We start from the raw sequence: 23,103 nt of genomic DNA, 5'->3' as shown, positions 1-23,103 counted from the left end.
CTTGTGGTGAAATTTTCTAATGGTATAAACAAGCACCGAATTTAAAATGGGACTAAAGTGTCCATTTTGGAGTCACTACTTGCAGAATTTAAAAGGTTGAACTTGGATGATGAAATCATCAAAGTGTATTGTTATTATGCAATGTGTAGTCAAGTCTATGACCTACCTACGTTTACGCATGACTCGTATACATCATAAATGGCTGAATGATTGGGTGAGTGTCTGTTTTCATTTAAAAAAAAAATGGCAGCAGATACGCACTTTCCATTCTCATGTCCATTGTTTCACTCTTATGATTTGACTATACAAAAGACGTACTCTTGAGACAGTTAATGTCTGGAATAAAAGATGAGACAGATGTGTACGTTGAGCACACTAGTTTCGGTGAAGTTCCTCACATATGACATATTTCGTAATGTAAAACATATCTCATCATGTTGTCACTAACCCTTGTATCATGTGACTTAAATACTAAAACATTGACCATGCTTATAGTGTTCAATTTGACATATTGTAAAACAATTAACTATGTACATTTTTCAGAAAAATTAGTGCCTATTCTTGCACATAATTAATGGACACCTAATTTTTAATTAAGGATTCGTTCATCTTAGAGTGGATTGTGATTTTTTTCAGTCTTGCATAATCGAAATCACTCTAGCTTGAGTAGATTTGTGCTTGGATGTGATTCTTGATTTGCATCATGGTGTTGGTACTAACACTAACTGCATTTTGTAAGTTTATGAGCAGTGCACTGAGGTACACTAAAAGATACTGTATAATAATCGAGGGGAATGGTTTGGAATGTGTATGGTTTCTCTGCCAGAAGGTATTATAAGATCTTCTGAATATATGTACATGTAGGGTTTTAAAAATAGTTACAGGTAGTGCTATCAGTGAAACAATACTCATTAATGAAAGATTCTTAAACTTGGCGCGCAACTCTTTAAAAACACACATTATCATTGTACATGATCCTGGGATGAATCCAATCTCCTGTAGCATAGAAAACTTGATAAAGAAGAACTGACTTGCTTCGCCCCATGCTGTTAATGAGTGATTCAAACATATTTTGAAATAAAAATACTGATTTGTTGAAAGAGTTTATTAAATGTGTGTGTGCCAATGAATGACTGAGAGAGAGAGAGAGTGAGGGAGAGAGAGTTTCTGGGAAGTTTGCTTGAGAAGAATGTTACATTGAATGTGTCAGTAAGTGAGGTGAGACTGAATGTAATATTTGTGTTATTTGTTGAATGTTGCTGCCAAAAATTTGATATTATGTTCATATAAGAGTTGCTGAAAGTTAATCACATAAGAATATACATGTAAAAAAAAACCTTGGAAGTGATTTTATCAATTCTTAATGCTTGCAAATATATATTTAACTTTATTATTACATTCTGTAATGTATTTTAACATTTGAAATTGTTAATATATGTATATAATCATGATGGTTTTACTGCATAATTTGACCATAAAGATAAATTTCAACTTTAAAGATTTATGAAAGTATAACTCTTCTAAGAATAATTAATGGTGAAGAGGCTTGTTCATTCATATGGTTTCATTGCACATGATCATCCGTTATGTATTGATCTCCATAAAATTGGTAATATTTCTGTTAATAACTCTTTACTTACTTGCCTCTTCAAGATGGTGTTGAGGGAAAGGAAATGGATCTTGAAGTGGTATGGATATGCATTGAAAGAGAATGTAGCTGTTAGCAAATCTAGAATGGAACAGGTGCATGCTCAAATGTCTCCAAGGACTAATATCAGTCCTTGAAGCCTTTGACCAACCCTGTTCTTCTGGCCACCTGCTTTCAACTGCATTTTTGCACTTGCTAATCCATATGCCTATCTGCAAATTGCCTGGAAGTATTGATGCCTCACATATCTTGTCTATCGCACAATATCACAAAAAGTTGCACTTGCTTGTTAGTGATGGTCACTACTTCTCACTTTCATGTTGCACAGCGTTCGGGCACTCTCTTAGACCAGTTGCACTTCAGCTCTTTCCATTAAAATGTAAACACACCTCTGCTGCTTCACCCGTTCTCTTTAATTTGCCAAAACACTTGCAAGAACAATCGTGAATGCTTTTCCTAAATTCACCTGCTGGTGGACTCTTCGACCGTCTTCGGCATTTGCTGATTTTAATGGTTAAGCTGCACTTCAAAAATGTTGTGTTTTGGCACTCCTCTTCGGTGCATGTTTCATTCACAAAAGGCACTCATTTTTTTTCTCACATGCAATGATGTATGTATCACAAAATACTTTCATGTGTGATCAACGGCACTCCCTTCATTGGCCCCATTTCTTTCATTGTGTTCATCAGTGAAACCTTTGCTATGTGTTCACAAATTGCACACACAAATTGCACTCTAATTGTATGTGTTATTCCAGTAAATGTTAGCTTATAATTTTTAATGTTATTTCATTAGATTCTATGGGAATGAAAGTTGCACTAAATTTATACGTTTTGATTAAACTTTCGCACATAAAATCATTCGGTGTGGCACTGCAAACTCTTGCGGTACTGATGCTGAAAGTTTTTGCAATCAACTGTGGGTCAGTTGGATTGAAATTGGTGTGTGTCAGAGATTTGCAGCTTTTATTATTATTTGAATGTTAATGGTTTAATGATGAGGGATAACGACAGATGGATAGGCGCTGTGTTGACACCAATTGGACATGTTATTCAGTAATGCTGATTGCTCTGAGGAGTTGGTCCTTTCAGCATCACCAACAAGGAGGAAGCACCCATTTGAATACCAATACACTTCATGAACACTTTCCTTTTTTAATCAAAGGCATGGTTTTTTACAATTTCTCCTGAAGCCTTAATTGATTGATACAAAATACATTTCAAGAGACTGGATAAACAAAATTTGACCAAATGTGCTGCTATTCACTGTTTAGCTTTCTGTTTTATTCTATTTTCCCTTGTTGCTGTCATTCTATTTTTCTTCTTCTGTGCATGTTTTACTCCAAATAGCCAGGAGATACTTTTTGGTACTTTATTACCACTTATTATATTGGTTAAAGATTTTTGTTGTCACATCTTTAAAGTGTGTATGTGTTTGTGTGCATATGCTCATGGGTGGGAATATATTTTTGGTGGGGGTTCAATGACCCCCCACAGTGCACCTCTTCCCCCGAATCCTGTCACCCAAAGCCCCGGTAAGCCCTTCCATGTTTCCATGCCATGAGCCGAGGGAGCTGTATGACTGAGTCTACCAGGAAACTTTTTTGAAACAATTTTTGAAGCGACACTGCCAACACAAATTTTTTGACATTTTTTCCCACCCAAACTCTTTGAGCTTCCCCCATCGCCCCCAGGAGCCCAGTCTCTATGATTCTGAAGCATCCTCCATGCAACGTTTCTCTTCAACACGAGTGCCAACTCTTAGTACTCTTGATGTCCTGATATACTCTTTGAGACACAAAGTTCATCCCAATAATGCAAGGCAACTGCACAGTGACAATTTTTTTGCACCAAGAGAAAGAAAGGCATATTGGCTTGCTTTTTTTAGAGGCTCAATGAAACCCATTTTTTTGGAAGCCTCGGTGAGAGCAACAGTGTCGATATTTTTTGGTGGGAGAGGAGGGTCAACATTTTTGGGGTGGGTTAAAAGTGTTTGAGGGTTTTTTTGCCCTCGCATTAAACCCCCTAGGCAATAAGGTTTTTTTGCGAAAGAATTAAAAAAAAATTTTATTGACTTTGCTAGCAAAGAAATGTTTTGTAGTTCAGAGAGCATTAGATTTTTTTCCTTGTAGAAGAAGAAGGGGATTTTAACTCTGATCCCACTCACATGGCAATTTTTTTCCACTTTTTCTCCCCGACTCTCCCCCCCGCGTGGGTTCAGCGGGTCGCAGTAAGTATATGTCCGTCCAGGACGTGACAAAAAAAGCTATTGAGAACTGTGTGGCATTTGTTTACAGTAGTGAGTCAAGTAGTGAATTCTGTCTTTTTGTAATTATGACCTTTCCCCTTTTATCAATCCCTGTTGGCACTAAATGAGAGAAAAAATAATCTATATATTGCACTTTTTTGTGTTTTTTGCAAATGAGTAGTCGTGTGGTGTGTGTCTGTCCCAAATGTAGGGTCTCACTGACCATTTTGAGGTACAGTTATTGATAGAGTTTGTCCATGGGTGCATGCCAGTCAAAAGATCTGAGAGAGATGATGACTTGCCTTCGGTGACAGCCCACCTAGAGGTGATGATGGTTGCGAATTAGTGGAATTCATTAGCTAGATATTGTCAGCTCGAGATTAATAGCTGCTTTGTAAATAGTTACATGACTTGCTGTAAATAGAGAGAGTTTAGTAGCCAGAGTGTAACGGTCATGAATTCACCTTTGGATGGTTGTGGCATCTTTGTATGGATGCAGTAGAATTTCAAATTTTTGGACTTTATTTTTTTAAATTATGATTCCAAAAGCTTCCCTTTGAATTGTTTCCCTTGTGAAATTCACACCGCCAGACAACTCTATCATTGAAATGTTGTACCTTAAAATTTCAGTGTCACCGCCTTTGGTAGATAGAGATTTGGAAAGTTCCATCACTGTCTTGTCTTCTTAAGTTATGTTTTTAGTTTCTTTGTTTGTTTATTGATTTGTTGATCCTTTTTGAGATCTTGGAAGCTACCTTTTTTGTTTGATTATTTGTATCACCATCTTGCTTGGTGGTGAGTGTGGGTGGTAATGGTGGTATGGAGGTGAAGGGGTGATTGGCGTTGGTGTTGAAGGACTCATGAGGTGTCTCTGACCCTCATTTTTTAAGCTGAGTATGCGTAGATTGTTTTGGTGTTTTGAAAACTGGGGTGGTGTGTTGGTATTCAAATGTTCAAGAGGGTGGAATTCAAATACATATTTGAGGTACTTTTTGCTGATCAGTAAATTTGGCATTCAAGAAAATCATTGTTGTTGGAGATGTTAATAAATTTATGCTTGCAGTGATGAAGAAAGATCTCATGTATGTGTTTGAGGTCAATTGCATTGTTATTTTATATTAGGTTGATAGTTTATACACTATAGTAGACTTTTTCATTCACATTTTATCAGCTATTTTCTTTCAAGAAAAATCTGTCATTTAAAGCTGATATTGATAAAATTAATTAATTTTAAAGTAAAAAAAAAACTGAAAAATGATTGCAAAGTAATTTCAAGTATAAAATAGGTGGAGTATGCAAATTAGTGAACTTTTTGAACTAAAAACATAAAAAATATAGTGTTTAGTTTTCTTTGGTCATGGTTCATGGTTTACCCATTCTAATTCTATTTTCCATCATCCGTGACCTCTTTCTGTGCCTTGACCCTGCCACCTTCTCCCCAATCGTTCCACTTAAAATTATGTTGAAACAATCATCCATTCCCGCTTAAAATGACCACCCAATGGCCCCAAACCCAAAACCCCATCCGCCAATAGTGCCAGGAGAGCCACAAGATGTCTCTGCGGTAGCTCTCAACTCGACTACCATCAGAGTGAAGTGGCGCCCACCCCAGGAAAAGGATAGAAACGGAATCATCCGAGGCTACCACGTGCATGTGCAGGAAATGAAAGAAGAGGTGAGAAATTTGATTTCTTTTGGGAATAATTCAATGACTGATGGTTTTCCATTCAACTATTCCAATGCTAAACTTCACCATGCTCTATTATTGATAGAAATGAGCTCTTACGGCTAGTAATATATAATAAATGTGAAACTCCAATAGCCGTAAACAGTTTACCTTTCTAAACAAAGTAAAAATGAAATTAGTTGGCTAGCGCCACAAGTCAAGAAGGGGTAAAAGGTAAAAAAGGATAATGAGGTAGGTAAAAGGGGTAAAAGGTAAAAAAGGAGAGGATAAGAAAGGTGAATACGAATTTCATTTTTACTTTGTTTAGAAAGGTAAACTGTTTACAGCTATTGGAGTTTCACATTTATTATTCACCATGCTCTTTTCTATGAAATTTTGGATAGTTGACATTTGCCCAAGATGTTATTTCTCTGTGCACGCAATGATTAGCCCGCCTTTCAATTAAGATTTTCATTGCCCAATCAAAATAATAGCCACTGAGCCTCTGTAAATTTGAGACCCATGATTTGATGTAAAATATACCATCACCAAATGAAGACATTTTCACAAATTAATGGATATATTTTTTAATTAGGGCACTGAATTATTAATGAGTTCAAGTGTCAACTTGGTGAAATATTTTCTTTAAAAATTTCAATTTAATATTTGACACATCTGCATAATTTACCAAATCAATCCTAGTTAAAGTGATGATTGATTTCAGATGCAATAGAGATTCATAAGATCAACTATGCTTCAGTAATCATTCAAGAAACATAATGAAAATAGGAATCATAAAATTTTTTTATTTTTGCAAAGGTGAATTCGATATTTGCATGCAGTATCTTGCACATTTTTTTTTCAAAGTTAACCTTGAGATTTAACCAAATCGGAATAAATATTGAGTGAAGGTATGCTAGAGCCGTGCATATTATCCTGAGAGATGAAGTTGGAAATTGTGTTCTTACATCGTCATGCCATAGAACCTCTTAATTATATTTCAAAGTTGACTAGTGAATATGTAAAATGGAGATTTTCTGTAAAATTAAGTTCAGAGGAGAAATAGTTTCCAAAATGTATTTAGAATTCAATCTAATCTCATTGAACCATGATGAATAAAATTGTGTAATCACCAATTTGTTTATGTAAAAAGGTTTAATACGTGTAAATAAGAAAAATTATTTTCACTAAAAAAATTTAAATCACTGCTTCTCACTTAAAAATAAAGAGTTGTATATAAGATGTAGATGGAATGGTAATAACATTAGTTTATCATTTAGGGGATGGTATTCTGAAAACCCTTCTAGCTTTATTTGTCTTTGCAATCTGTATCCTCGTCCCCTTGTAAAGGTTAGCCCTTGTGGATTTATGACCGCCTTACTCTGTGAAGAAGAAAGTTTGCTGTGGCAATGGCATAATCACATGATAAAATGTAGTGGAAATGACTGCCATTGATGAAGAAATGAATTGCTGGGATGGATTCTTATCTCAGTGTGATAACGATGCAAGTTAATTGAATATTCTTTAATGATGAAGAGGAATTTCTTGGAAAAACTTCATTTTTGTAAACTTACATTACAAAGTTTTACTACTGGTGATTTAAATGCTGGAGTAATTAAAAGTGCTGAAATGAGAAAATTACCTGTGCTGCCAATTATGAAAGCAGTACCTCAAAGACAAGGTGCTGTGCAGTAAACTGGGGATGACTTTGCTTTATAATCCAAATTTGGTGTAATATATTCAGTTGTGCTATTTCTAAGGAATGTAATTATAAGTCTGAATTTTATACTAATTGCATAAGATGAATGTAAGGAAAATTGAAAGTCAACCACTAAGCAAGGATAAATTTTTATTTCATTTTGTTTGCACCTGTGACAAAAATATTATTGTCATATTACATTCCCCTATAAATTTATTCGCTTGATAAAAACAAGACATTTTCTTTTATTGTTTCCTTGGTTAGGCTTTGAAAATATTTTCAAGCAACTGTGAAAATATAGCTTTTGTGACTTTTGATTAGCTTTTATTTTTAGTGATTTGTCACTGAAACAATGGAGGAGGATTTGACGATGTATACCAAGTCTTTAAGGAAGAGGGCCCGGGTGCCATTGGGAGTGACCTCATTGTTGAGGAACATTATTGAGTACCGACCTAGTTGTTCCTCGGAACCAACATGCTCCTTGTCTGTTAGTTTCAAAACCACCATAGGCCCCAATCAAAGAATGAAGAGGTCTTATTTTTTCATTGCCATATTTGCTGTTACACATCTCAAAATATTAGAAACTTTAACTTCTCTCTACATCTTCAGAGAGTAGCAGTGTAAGGTGACAAATCAGCACACTGCTCGGAGACTGCTTTTCACTATTGTGCCTGGATTCAAAATTTGGATATTTCTTCAACTTTGTCGCAATTTTCTAACAATAACATTTACCTCTTCTTCACTTCTTCTTACCACAGCTTCTGCTTGATTTTTAATGCATCTTTATAATCTTTTGACCTTCTTAAAGCAAAATAAATCAATAATGGATTGAAAAAATATTTTCAGAACAAGTCACTCTACTCTGTTGCGTTATTCGATTGTCGGAAGAACAAATGCAAAACTTTGCTTTCCAATGAAGAAAGAAGACACTTTGCTTTTCCATGTAGAATTGTTATTATTACGACCTAGGTTTTGCTACAGCATGACATCTTCAGGTGTTACGCTGAATAAAACCTAGGTCGTAATAAAAATAAAAATCTCCATAGAAAAGCAAACTGCCTTCTTTCATCGTGAAGGATTTCCATCATGCTATGCCTGAAACTGTGTCATTTGCTGTCCAATTTCAAATCACCACACAGACATCACTTCTTCAGTGGTCATAAGAGGTTTGTCCGAAATCTATCCGGCCTGCGTTCATATCTCCACATTGGTGCTAATCTTCATCATCCAGGCCGTGGTATCCTTTGAAGTAGTCCCCATTGCATTGAACCACATGCTCCCAGCGGTGCTTCCACATCTTAAAGCAGTCCTTGAATGCAGGTTTTTGAATGGCGTCCAGCTCACCGCTCGCATTACACTGAATCGTCTTGATGTCGTCATTTATGCATCATTTAAAATTTTGGGAACATCCAAAAGTCATAGGGAGCTCTGTTGGGACTCTACAGAGGCTGGAAAAGCTGTACGTGCACTGGCGTGTTATCATGGTGAAAAAGCCAGTCGCCACTTGACCAGAGATGCGGTTGTTCTCTTCTCATGGCATCACGAAATCTTTTGAGAACTTCAATGTAATATTCTTTGTTGATTGTCTGACCTCTTGGAGCAAATTCGTAGTGTACAACACCCTCACAATTAAAAAAAAAATAAAAAAAAGGTCAGATACTTTTCGGACACATTTATAAGAATTTGATATGTGTAGACTTTATTGACTGATATATTATTAAAATCTGATTTAAATTAAGCAATATAACTAAATTAATAAAAAACCTAAATTACAAATAAGATCATTAATTTTTCTACTTGTTCTTATTGTTTTTAAATTTATAATTTCATATTATATCCTTCCTCGCTAGAGAGCTTGTGTAGTTGGTCTAATATTAGTAATCAACTTTGCTAATTTTTAATCAAATTGCGACTCAGAAAATTGGCGTAGGGCTGACTTTCAATTAACTGGGTTTGGATTAACTGGGATACCACAAAATAAATATCTTGCAAAGCTTTGTTACAAGAGAAGACAGCGAATGGGAAACTATTCACAAAAGTTAATTGCATCTACATAGTTTTATTTACTATGTGTAATGCAGATACTTAAATTTTAATTAATTACATTATATTTGCTTCATTCATAAAATCTCATAGACTCTGCTTAAATAATTTGCTATCAGATAGGGTATCCGCTGAAAAGCAATACTGACATTTTCTGATAAAAATTGCTTTTAAGCCATTTGTACTTGCATCATTTCACCTAACCATTGCTGAAAGAGGTAAATATGAATATATATATATATATATATATATATATATATATATATATATATATATATATATATATATATATATATATATATATATATATATATATGTCATTGTATGTGGTTCATTTGTACAATATCTTATAGATCATGTAAGTAAATTGGTGTCGAAGGATGAGGTTATTGAAAGTCTTCAGCGCAAAAGTCGGTCATACTATCATCTATTCCAAATCCTGGTCCTTCAATCAATTTTAGTAATTTCAGCATTTGTAAATTCTGCTGTCGCCCTACATACGTGCTTAATAGGGATCAAGATTTGGTTTCCAAGTTGAAAAATTCTTTCAAAACTTGTTAATCCCTGATGCCCGAAAAAACCAACAAGTAATCTTGTTAACCTACAGTAACCCTAGTAATTTTTTTTACGGTCCCGAACAGTTTAAATCCCTGATGACTTAAGGAAACTAATTTTCGTAAGCTTAAGAAAATGCTTCCTGCAGTATTGGGAATATCTAGTCATGCCTTTTCCTAATTTAATGCATGCATGATTAACGTTTTTATCTCAAAATCTTTTGCCAGGAAGAATGTTTGCTAGCCAGGTAACCTCTGCACTGTATTGGTGCAAATAGCAACTTGCCTGGAACTATCATGGAAAAATTACATTCCACTGGACACACAACCTACCCTCATTCAATTCATAATGCGTATATTTAGTGAGTGGAAGTAGGATTAAGAGTGGTGGTAGAAACCTCTGGGAATGGACACCCGACCCCTCCTTGCAATCGGCATTATTTGGTTCATTCATTCAAAATCATGTTGTTGGGACAAAAGATGGTAGGAAAACTTGGGCCAGTCATCACGTCAACAATCAGGGATACCTATGAGTAACTTCCCTAATAATGGATTTATTGCCTCAGGGAATAGTCTTCTTCTGCATTCAGTTTTCCTCCAATTAAAATGCAAGGGTAAGTCAATAAATAACGTACAAATCTGGATAGACACTGTGACAATAATAATCAAAGAACCTCATGAAATTTATTTCACTTTTGAATGGGATTTACACTGTACATTCAGACACTTATTCCAGCTCTTCAAAAGCTCTTGATAGCAGCAAAGAAGTCTTTTGTTTGCTGTCACAGCCTACAAGTAATCTTGTTAACCTACGGTAACCCAAGTAATTTTTTTTAGGGTCCCGAACAGTTTAAAATCACTGGCGGATAAGTCAAGACTACAGTGAATGTTCCAAGTGTTCCCAATGAAATATTTCTCGCAGATGTTCTTCTCGTGTACGGTCATGCAACATATCCGCTATCTGGTACTGGCTGCCACTGACTGACCATGAGATATCACATAGCCTCTATGACAAGCATACATATGCTGCCATTTGCTAGCCAAGTATCATGCATAATTTAAGCATAGTAAAAGGTTATCTGATGTTTGTGACTTATTTATTGACTTACCCTAATTTCTATTTCAGGGCAAGAGTCTCCTGAATGAACCAATGCGATTTGATGTCCTTGATGGTGCTTCGGGTGGATCGGAAGGTGAAGACGGAAGTGGTACAGGGCCTGGAGGCACGTTGGACGTTGGTGGTTTACAACCGGACACGCAATATGCCGTGCAGGTGGCTGCTCTGACAAGGAAAGGCGATGGCGATCGTAGTGCACCAGTTTCAGTGAGGACACCCGGTGGCGTGCCCAACCGTCCCACCCTCAACGTCAAGTGAGTACATGATTCAACTGCTGAGGAAGTTAGTTTACTGTTTTTGTGAGTCAACTCACAGAGAGAGACAGATTCATATAAATCATTAATTTACATTCGGAATGAGTTGCAACACAGAGGCTTATGGTGCAGAGCACGTGAGATTGAAATCATGTTAGTAATCGCTAACCCTTACATACTGAGAGCATAAATATAAGTGGCTCTCAAACCTATCTAGGGAGACACCACGAATATCTGCATGCCTTAATTTGATGTAATGCATTGGAGGCTTCATTGATGTTAACATTAACATAAACATGGAGTTAGCTTTAGTTAATAGTATCGGAGATGGGCATCGTTACATTTTCCAATGCTTCCTCTGTGCCTTTGCCTTTTCCCTCTGCAACCCATGCTATTTGTAATTGAATTTCATTTGTCTGGAGGAGACAATATTCACGATTTAACAAGTTTTTCAAGCGTATTATTGGAAAACGGAAACAAATGAAATTGGGTGAGAGGTCTGTACATTACCTTGGTGTTTTTTTTCATGAATGGGAATGTAGATGGCTCTTTTCAGTATGCTTGATGATTTTCCATTTGTAATGCACCGGCACAGTGAAGTGTATCCACTATAACAGAAATAATTAATTTAAAAAAATGAATCTATGACATCAAGTTCTGCAGAGTTTTGAGAGGGCTGGGGGATCGTTTATTTTCAGTGTTTTAGGTAAACCAGCTGTTAAAAAAAATAACTAAAATGATTTTGATCTTTTGTTATGCAATTTGAGAAGCAATTCAGAGATCCAATAAAATTGGTTTGCTTCCCTTCAAGGGTATTGATACTGATGGTATTGTTAAACTTCACTGAAAGTGCTGGATCAGCAATGAACTGATTGTCAACTTTAAGTTTATATTTTCAAAATGTATGTGGAAAATTGTGCTCAAGATACCTAATTATAGACTTATATGGATCTTCACAAATAATATGATATATTAGTAGCACTCCCAAATTTAACCAAATTTGACTTCAATAATATTAAACAAATGCATTCAGCACTTGCTGTTCTTAGCACTTGGTGCTTTAGTTTTAAGTAGTATTAAGCTCTTGGCCTCAATAGCAATTCTCTCATTCCCCTGCCTCATGTGAGAATTCTTAATCACAGGATACTTGAGCGAGAGCCCTCTGTGAGCGTGGAGTTGGAATGGTCACGGCCGACGCAAACGTATGGTGAGCTGTTGGGTTATCGGCTGCGTTATGGAGTGCGCGATCAACCACTGCGCTATATTGTCGCTGAAGGGGAAGGAGGGAGCGAGGGCTCTGGCCTTCTCCCTGTAACTCCTGGTGCCCAGACTCAACGCTACCGCATCCCCAATCTTGGTGAGGCTTTATTTTCATCTCCTAAGTTTCGTCTGTATCAGTTGCAGGAATTGTGACAGAATTCTTTGTATCTTTCCAACAAATGTAAAAAGATTTCCTTGCTTTATTAGTTATTTTTAAATGCTATCTGAATTGTGTGTAGATTCCCCACCTTAAATATATATATATTTATTTATTTATTTATTTATTAAAGTTAAAACTGGAATGATGGATGAGTGTTCATATTTTGGGCAGTCTGAGTGAATTTCCCAAGCATATTTTGATGGGTAAAAATTAACCTGATGGAGGAAAATGCTGATAAAATTGATTTTTAAAAGTTTAATTTGAATTCCTTATACTTGGGAGATTTTATGGAAAATAAATGCTTATAGGCTCACATTTATAAATGATAGTAGTTTACAAAATATTTTATGGGATATTTTTATTCATCATCATCTTCTAAAGGCAGAGCCTTGTCGTGCAGCCATTGGTCTCTCTTTCTCCATTGCAGTTCTTTTCAATTTATTGTATGCTTTTACTCTCATGGTACTTTATATATCATCCATCAGTTTCTTTTTTGGCATTTCTCTTCCTTTTTTTATTTTCCCTTCCATTATGCTCTCCAGGAAGTAGTTAAGTATGACAATATGTCCAACAAATCAAATTTTATCTTCTTTATCCCTTTTATTATATTCCCATCCTCGTTAATTTCTGTCAATTCTTCTCTTTGTCGCTTTTCTTGTCCGTCCATCTTGTTCTATTATCCTTCTCAAAATCCACTTTTTTCCATTGCTTCCAATGTAGCCTTTGTCCTCTTTCCAAGTGTCTTCCAGCTTCTTGTCCATATAATAAAGTACTCCAATTAAACTTTTTGCAAATTATTTCCTACTTTCCAATTCCATGTGTTTGTATATAATAAATAATTTATTTATAATGAATCGGTTCCATAAAGTTACGCCAGAAACCATTAATTCCATGTGTTTGATTCCTAAAAAACTCTTTTTATTTTCAAATGCCTTCTTCATCAAGGCTATCCTTCTTTTCACTGCTGAGGTGAATTGTTGTCTCTTGTAATTGAACTGCCAAGGTAGTAGAACTGTTTTAAGTGGCTTATCCCTGATTCCCTTATTTACAGGGGGGTTCCATCCTGTTTCTAGAAACTCTCATAGCTTTGGTTTTGTTCACATTTATTTTCAGTTTCCACTTTTTTAAAGCTGTGGACAGGGTTTTGAGCATTCTATTCATATCTTCGGCTGGTTCTGCCACGGTCACAATATCATCTGCAAATCTAATGCAGCATATTTTTCTTTTATTTATCTTTATACCATTAGTATTCTCCTACATTTTCTCTATAGTCTCTTCAAATTATAAGTCAAATAGATACAGTGAAAGTGGACATTCTTATCTTACTTTTTTGCTAATCTTTGCTTCTGTCTCACATCCCTTTTTTTCTATAAAAGTGTTTTGGTTTGGGCTGACCTGAAAACCTGAGCTTCCTGTCTTTTTAGTCTATTCCTCTTCTTCTCATAATTTCAAACGTATGTTTCCTATTTGTATTGAAGGCTTTTTCCTAACCAATGAAGGTAAGGAAAACTTCCCTGTCAATTTCTAGCCTTCTCTCTACGATCAAGCGCACTGCCAGTATAGCGTCTCTCATTCCTTTGCCTTCCCAGAAGCCATATTGATCTTCTCCAGCATTTTCCTCCACTTTCTTTTTGATTCTGTTTTCCTATTGCAGGTGAAAGAACCTTGGAAGAATATGACAGAATAGCAATTGCTGGGTAATTCATGCATTCAATTGCCTCCCCTGCTTTTGGTATCGTAATAGTTTTTATTTAAACAAAGTCTTCAGGTATCTTCCCATTTACTTAACATTCATGCATTATTTCAAAGAGTCGATGCACTATGAGGAAAATAAAGTTTGCACTTTTCCTTCGCGATTTATTTGTAACCATTGTTCATTTGTAACTATGCTCATCGGACCATCTTCGGGTACAAAGACAAGAGTCTTGTATCTGAAGGTGGTTTGATGAAGGGAAAGGTATAGTACATTAAAAATAAATGTGGGAAAATGCAAATTTTGTTTTTTATCATTATGACAAACTTCTACTACATCTTGCCTGAACCTGTTGAGCGTAGTTGATGCACTATTTTTATTAGTAACTTATTATTTTCTTTCTCTCACACTTCATTTAAATGGTATTATAATAATTTTTGTAAATACTGTAATTTTTCCATCCAGTTGTCATCAAACTCTGCTGCATAGTGCGTACACCCTTGTTTAGTCAATCATTTACTTTGACAACTTTTCATATTGGTTCTAAGGGATTTAGTTTCTTGTTTGTGTAGTCAGTGTTATGTTAGAGGCGGTCCTGAAAGTGTAGTATCACTCAGTCTATATCTCCATCAATAGCCTTTCTAGGAGAGTGGCCTACTCTCATCGATATATTTATGATGGTGTTAATATTTTTTATTTAACCAAAATTCTAAGAATGTGCATCTCTGGGCGGAGGATATGTGGTCACTTAATCGGGAAACTCTCTGAGGCCATACCCAATTGCATTTTGCTCTTCTTACCCCCCGCAGAGAGAGGTGTGGACTATGAGTTTCGAGTGTCGGGCGAGAATGCAGTGGGGCGGGGGCAGGAGGCAGTAACAGTGGCCTCGACACCAGAGGGTGCCCCCTCCATGCCACCCTCCAACATCACAGCTCGCTTCCAAACACCAGACGTGGCCTCCATTCGCTGGGATCCGCCTCCCCGACACGCTTGCAATGGGAAGCTCACCTACTATGGTGTCCAGTTTCATCGACATGCTGACCATCCAGGCCCTGACAGGAATGTCACCAAGGTTACTAAGGTACGTCTAATTCAGGCATTTAGTTTGATAATTAATGTGAGATTATAATTTAAAAATAGTGGTTTGAATCTTTTTTCATGCATCTCTTCTTTCATGCCTACTAATAATTAGAATCCATTGATATCTTTTTAATGTTTTCAATAAGAGCAATTTAATTTTTTACAGGCTGTTTTTACTGACTTGGAGGAAAACACAGAATACGTATTTCGCATTCGGGCCTTTACCAACTCCGGGCCTGGCCCTTATAGCGAGAGAATATCACTCAGAACAGAAAGAGAGGTGGTAAGTTATCGTTTATTGCTAGCTAATTTTGAAACAAGTATTCCAATTTTTACCATCTTTAACAAATGTAAGCATAAGAAGTGTTATTTTTAATGAACTGGAAGCTAACATAATATTGTAAATTCTTCGATGTGTGTTTTACACTGGATAATACCTGTACACTGACTTCTTGCCCTTAATCCATTATAAATAGCCAATTTTGTTGGGTAACAAGAGATTTATCAGTGTATTTTGCGGACAGGTTAAGTAAAAGTGAAGTGGAAAAAGTTATCAAAAATTAATACAATATTAAAAGTTTATGCTTTGTATCATATTCAACTTTGATCAGTGATCTTAAACATGTTCCTAGGTGCATAAAAATATGAACTCGGGACTGCCATTTCACTTCTACTGCAAAAATAGCCAGTTACTTCTCCAACAAATGTTTTGTGTGTCATCAGTCATTTTGTACTTTAATTATTTCTGCAGAAAATACTGAATTGGTGTTTAATAGTTGAAGTGGACATTTTTAGAAATATGAGCAAATGAATGAAATTACTATGTCATCACAAAGCAGGCAACAAGTCATTTAAGATGAAAAAATATGTTCATTTCTCTTTTAAATCCTTCTCCTTGTTTCTCCTTTAAAGTCCATCCTTGTTTATTTTCATCAAATTGAATTGATAAATCTCCAAAACATGAAAGGATTCAAAGAGTAAACTCATTTCATCAAATGTATTAATTCTAAAATAATATTTCCTTGAGAATGCATAAGAATTTGACAGGGATTATTCATTAAACTGGGTGAAATTAAATTTAAAAAAATTGGGTTGTACAAAATCTAGGTTATACTTCATTCAGAACGTGCATGAAAATTTTACATGATGGCATGCATGTGATTATTTTTTACCAGCAGTTCTAAGTGTGTTAGAAGCTAGGGAGGAGGGTATGAGGAGTTTGATTGATAATTGACCAAAACACATTTTTCATTTTTCGATGGTATTCATGGGATCGTAGAGAATGATAACATTTTGCAGAAATTGATGGTATTCTGTTTTGGAGATGGCTGTGTAGGCAAGAAACTCCAATGACAGGTACTTGTGGAGCTACACCAGATCCCTTATAACTTATGAACCTTACCATTCAAGCTATTTCTTGATCATCTCTGATTATATGTATTAAATGCATTCCAACTTGCTGTGGGAGATTAGGCTTTTAATTTCTCCTCAGTACTAGTCCAGTGTCCCACAAAGTTATATTTCTGAGTGTTCTCTGGTCCCCACTAAAGTCAGCACTTCTGTCTCTGTGGTGCAGGTGCGTGCTCCAATGGGCGTTCGGGCTGTGGCTACGTCGGACTCCAGCGTCGAAGTGTGGTGGGAGACTGTTCCAAGTCGTGGAAAGGTTTTGGGCTATCAAGTAAGTGAATTTTCTTTGGAATCCCAAATAGTTGATTAATTGTCCATGTGCAATTCATAAGCTTAATTTCATTCTTGAAGAAAGCAAAGGCCTCTGCACGAAGTAAGATTCTCACTAGGTTGTTAACCTATTTATGTATTGGAGTGCAGTGATTTCCTCATTTATGCTGGAGGTGCTGGACAAAAAAAATATGTTGTTAATCAAAAGTGGATTTTTGTGAACACTTGATCTATAATTATGTTAATATGCTAAATATAATTTATTTATTACATTGTTTTTTCAGTGATATAGTACATAATCACAAAGATATACAGAAAACATAAAGAACAATAAATAAAACTGTTTCTGGCATGACTTAGTGGAAAATCTTCACATTGAAATTGAAAAATAACTAACTTGGCTTTTACACATAGAAAATTTATTTACGGCCTAGGTTTCATTACAGTATAACATCTTCAGGTAAAAATTGACTGGTCAAACATAGTGTGTGTATATATATGTATATATACATATATATGGGCGGAGATAGAGGGGAGGGGGGGAGGAGGGAGGAAGGAAAGGAATGGTTGAGGTAAGAAGAGGGGGGGGGAATTTTTATGGTTGGAGATGGAGGAGGATTGGTAATGGTGATAAAGGAGGAGGCTGGGAGTAGGGATTGATGCATTGTTGAAAAAGTTTTGCTTGGCGTTAGGTCTGTTGACAGAGGAGTGAGAAATGGGTATTGCCTGAGATGGTGGGGGAGGGGGAGAATGGCACTGGGTAATGAGTCAGGTGATTAAAGTAGTGGGCTGGGAGGAGGGGTTACTACCCATCTGGTTTTAAGGTACTTGTTCCTTCTATTTGCTGAATAATCTAGAATAATCAAATTAAGTATCATATGAGAGCAAACAATTAATTAGCACACAGTGTTTTACATATGCAAGCACATTTTGAAGTCATCGCAAAATTGTAAGAGGACAGTATAGCTCCTGGTTGCTACTGGTCATGATAAAGGTTCAAGTTGTGCTATGAGAAGGTCAAAGTTAAATAGAAAAGGGTCGCATTTGCTATCCAAGTCTATTGAAAACGTCATCTCAATCTGTAAAAAATGGGGAAACTAGTGAAAGAGACTGGAAGTGGAAAAATTTTCTCCTCTAAAAATGAATGTGAACAAAAAAGAGTTAAGTGGGTAATTCATATTAATATACAGGGTATAAACTCAAAATTTGATCCTTTAGAAATATTTCTAGACGAGAATGCCCAAATGGATATCTCTATTTTGTGTATAAATGAGCACTGGCTAAAACCCCACCATTTACAACTACTAAATAAAATCCAGGGTTATATATTGGCTGATGGTTAAGCGAGGGATAGCATAAAACATGGTGGTTCTTGCATATTAGTAAAAAAAAGTGAAAATATTAAATTCAAAGTAAAGACTGATCTCAAAGAGTACAATGAGGAGGGTATTTTTGAACTCTCAGCTATTGAACTAAATGAAATGAATACCATAGTAATTTCAATATAGAGGACACCATATCACCATACAGTTGAACCATTTCTTCTAAAATTGCAATATATTTTGAAAAGGTTGAAAAAAGAAAGTACAAAGAAAAATATTCTCATAGCTACAGACTGCAATATAGATATGTTAAATGCTACAAATAATGAAACCTTACATAGTCAGTCATCAATAGTAAAAAAAAGTTCATCAAATCCTACGGTAAACAAATTTGTTAACATATTAGAATCATATGGTTACGTAGTAAATTTTGATGCCCCCACTAGAGTAACTGCTCAAACAAGCACTTGTATTGACAATATCATAACAAATATGAGGTATACAGAAAACTATACAAAGATATTGGATACCGACTTATCGAATCATAAAATTTTATTTATATCATTGCCCTACAGTTCAGTATCAAGGAAAAATGAAAAGATCTGCACACATACCTATAGAGTGTTCAACGATGAAAACATGAAAACTTTTACTTATCTTGTCGGACAAACAGATTGGTCACAATTTCTGACATACAGTAATGTCAATGACAACTATAAAAGCTTTTTAAATCACATGAGTACTTTGTTTGATTTAGTTTTTCCAATGAGAACTAAATCAGGTCATAAAAAAGAAAAACCTACAGCTTCAAAATGGTTACTCAGGGAATTAGGATATCCAGCAAAGAAAAGAGGTATTTACATGCTAAAGCAAAAACCTCTAACGATCCAGTTGATTTACACAATTATAGGACATATAGGAAAATACTTGATAGAGTGATAAAAGAGGCAAAAAAATGGCAAATGATTCCCACATATACAATTCAAAGAATAAGAGCAGGGCAACCTGGGAAGTAATAAAAAAAGAATTGGGCATCCCACAAAAAACAAACAACCAAATGGATACAATACAAAAACATGGAATTAGAATCACTGAGCCTAAACATATTGCTAATTCAATTAACAGCTATTTTGTTAATGTTACTTAGGCACTTAGTGACTTAGGCACTTAGTGACTTAGGCACTAGGGTTGATGTTCAAGTAGCTTTTAACAAAATGGTATCAATAGAAAACGGCTATATTGATCACAATATATTCACTTTTCAGCCAGTAACAGAGGAGGCAATTAAAAAGGTTATCTCAAAGCTAAAAAATAAAAGATCTTCTGGATGGGATAATATACCAGCTTTTATACTGAAAAATGTTAAATTTCAAGTAAGCAGTCCATTGTCCTTATTAATCAACCAATCAATGGAGACCGGCATCTTTCCTGATTTTTTGAAGTATGCAGTTGTAAAACCACTCTATAAAGGAGGAAATCAAGAATTAATCACTAATTACCGTCCAATCTCACTGTTATCTAGCTTCTCTAAAGTATTTGAAACGGCTGTATATCAGCAACTAATCAACTACCTAGAAAAGAATGAGATTCTCTATAACCAACAACATGGTTTCAGAAAAGGTCATTCAACTACATCAGCCCTTACAGACTTCATGAATAAAGTCACTCAATCAATTGATAAATCATATACCTCAGCTGCCCTAATTTGTGATCAGTCAAAAGCTTTTGATTGTGTTAACCACAATCTGCTATTAGAAAAACTAGCTTACTATGGAATAAAAGGAAAAGAATTACAATGGTTCTCATCGTATTTATTTGGACGTAAACAGAGAACTGAAATAATTAGGGATGAAAATAAGTACATGTCGAAATGGGAGAACATGACTTCAGGAGTACCTCAAGGGTCGGTGCTAGGACCATTGCTTTTTAATATATATATTAATGACTTACCGAACAACATCAGAGGTGATTTAATACTATATGCTGATGATGCCACATGTCTCCTTAGAGGAAAATGCATTGAGAGCTTAAAGAATACAATAATAGAAGTTATAAAACAGTTAGAGGAATGGTTTGCAGCAAATGGCCTAAAATTAAATACATCAAAATCTAGCCTAATCAATTTCAAAACTATTCAAAACAAAAACAACCCCATTGCAGTATTTCATGATTCTGGCCTGGAAAATATTAGTAATAGTGTTAAACTTCTAGGGGTAACTCTAGATGAAAGTTTAAAGTGGAAAGAACATCTGAAAAATGTTTCAATACAGCTTAATAAAGCTTGTTTTGGCATTTCAAGCATTAATAAAGTAATTGGAATGAATACAAAACTTACTGTATACTATGGTTATTTCTACCCCATTATGAAATATGGAATAACATTGTGGGGAAATGCAACTGGCTGGGAAAATATCTTTAAAATACAGAAAAAATACATCCGCCTGATAACAAATAGCAACTACAGAGAAACTTGTCGACCTCTATTTAAAAAACTGAGAATATTAACCTTACCATCCCTATACATATACGAATTATTGCGGTATGTCAATAGTAATCTGGATATGTTCTAAGGCAACCAAACCCATCATCACCACAACACGAGGAAAAAACACCTGCTAGACATCCCCACTCATAGACTAAAAATTTTAGAAAACTCACCATATTATATGGGCATTAAGATTAATAATGAGTTCAGGGTAAGATTAAAACACTTTGATGGTATAATTACAAACAGTATTATGGAAAAAATAAAGAACACTTAAATTGAAAAGTGTTACGACTCAATACAGGAATTTTTTGAAGATAATTGATGTTAAAATATTGTATAATATGTATTTGTATGTATGTTTTTGTAATTTGTTGTTCTATTTTTAAACATGTTGGACAAGGCACCTATTTGCGGGTAGCTGCCAGCTACCGAAACTTTGTAAATGTAATGTGCTAATAAATGATTTGATTTTGATTTGAAGTTCGTTGTACCATTAGAGTCTGTGGTAATGCATGTGTAATTAAACTAGTAATAGTCATGCCCATGGTAGGAGAGGATTTGGATGGAACCAAGCAGTGCACACACTACTGTACTTCTCAGTCCTACATAAAATGTCCTCTCATGCCATCCAAAAAATTGTCAAATATTTATATCCATGAAGTCCAATTGTTGGAAGAAGTGGCATTTCCGACAAAAAATGGCATCTTTAAAGAGAGCATGATTTGTAGTTGTTCCAGAGTTCTTGTATGTCCTCATGGTGGTTCGGTTTGTGTTTATCTGAAACCCACATTGAAGCAGTGAATGGACCACCATCCCATTGTTTTTTCCCAGGTCTTCTACACGATGACTGCGGTGGAGGACCTTGACGAGTGGCAGCACAAAGTGGTGGGGCTCACCGAGTCAGCTGATCTAGTCAATTTAGAGAAATTTGCTCAATATGCGATTGCAGTCGCGGCTAGAACAAAGACGGTAAGTTTAACATCGGCAACTATTCTCTTAACTCTGCCTATCATCATCATTACACCAGAGGCAGGAATGACTTCCATTATGGGAATATAAGAACTAAAGCATTGAAATTAGGACCCAACGAAATGGGCATCAGATTATTTAACAAACTACCCAAAAGTATCAAGGATACACAGGGAACTGCCGCATTCAGGCATAAACTAAAAAGATATCTACAGCGCAATATGTTTTACTCGGTTGAAGAATATCTCAACAATATTCCCGACCAGTAAGTTCATACTTTTAGTTTCTAGCAATGGTCATGATCTGATTCATGTTTGTGATCAATGATTTTTCTGAATTTGATATTGTATGTGCATGTTACAGCCGATGTTCATGGGTTTGTACCAAACACTTATGTAACTATGAGCATCTATTCTTTTACGTATCTTAACTGAGCCTGTGTCTTTGCTCCTCATTGACGTGCCTTATATCATGTACATACTTCACCCACCTGGTATTTTTGTATTGTGATCTCTGGGCAAATAAAAAGTAATAATAATAATAATAATATAGTTTATACTTTCAGTGATGCAGAAATTGACACAGATGTACATGGGAGTAAAAGTAATTGTCAAAGCATCCATTTGTGGAATATTGCTGCCCAATGTTTAGTACCTCGAATATTTGTGGCTTGGTTTATTATTTTTTGGTGCTTTGTGGGATTAGTGTTTGAAATGTATAATTTTAAAATACATTTGAAATGCTCTTCGAACAAATACAGTTTCAAAATGCTGCCTGAAATTATAATTCTTCATGTTTGATATGTTCTCAAAAAAAAGTTATTCTCATTTAAATAACATTTTGTGCCATGGAAAAAGTTAGGTTCAAAACTATTTACATGTTTTATTATGACAATTGTCCCTTAATTTTGATGTCAAATCTTTGCAATGATATGAATTTGCAACCATAGTTGAATTAGCCATCTTCAGAACATTTGTTTGCATATTCATAATAATAACAATACTTGATTAATTCTGTCATTTTACGTAAAAAGAATATGTGTAGGAAACACCAATTTTCCCCCTTATTTTATGTTTGTATAATTTTGTTACTTAAGAGTTACTTATCATGGCAATATATGGCAGAGCTGTGTGATGATCCTTCCACTCCCACCAAACCAAAGTGCTCGGAGTTTGAATGGTGGTACACTTGTTTGTAGTCACCAGTTTTATTGTATTGAGTGATAT

At 35.4% G+C, this 23,103-nt stretch overlaps 1 protein-coding gene across 3 annotated transcripts in view; it reads left to right on the top strand.

The window, feature by feature from the left end:
- The window catches only part of Lar (tyrosine-protein phosphatase Lar), a 356,161-nt gene that overhangs the window by 310,253 nt on the left and 22,805 nt on the right, over positions 1-23,103 (top strand). For all 3 annotated transcript variants that reach the window (XM_071594169.1, XM_071594168.1, XM_071594170.1), the window contains 7 exons: positions 5,431-5,570; positions 10,984-11,228; positions 12,371-12,585; positions 15,151-15,422; positions 15,588-15,704; positions 16,998-17,099; positions 21,740-21,877. In XM_071594169.1, the coding sequence (XP_071450270.1) occupies positions 5,431-5,570; positions 10,984-11,228; positions 12,371-12,585; positions 15,151-15,422; positions 15,588-15,704; positions 16,998-17,099; positions 21,740-21,877 (1,229 nt within the window). The remainder of the gene's footprint in view (positions 1-5,430; positions 5,571-10,983; positions 11,229-12,370; positions 12,586-15,150; positions 15,423-15,587; positions 15,705-16,997; positions 17,100-21,739; positions 21,878-23,103) is intronic.

Source organism: Hetaerina americana, unplaced genomic scaffold, assembly GCF_022747635.1.
Source record: "Hetaerina americana unplaced genomic scaffold, ioHetAmer1.1.p SCAF_6, whole genome shotgun sequence".
NCBI classification, from domain to species: Eukaryota; Metazoa; Arthropoda; class Insecta; order Odonata; family Calopterygidae; genus Hetaerina; species Hetaerina americana.
This window is presented reverse-complemented; position numbering and strand designations above follow the sequence as displayed.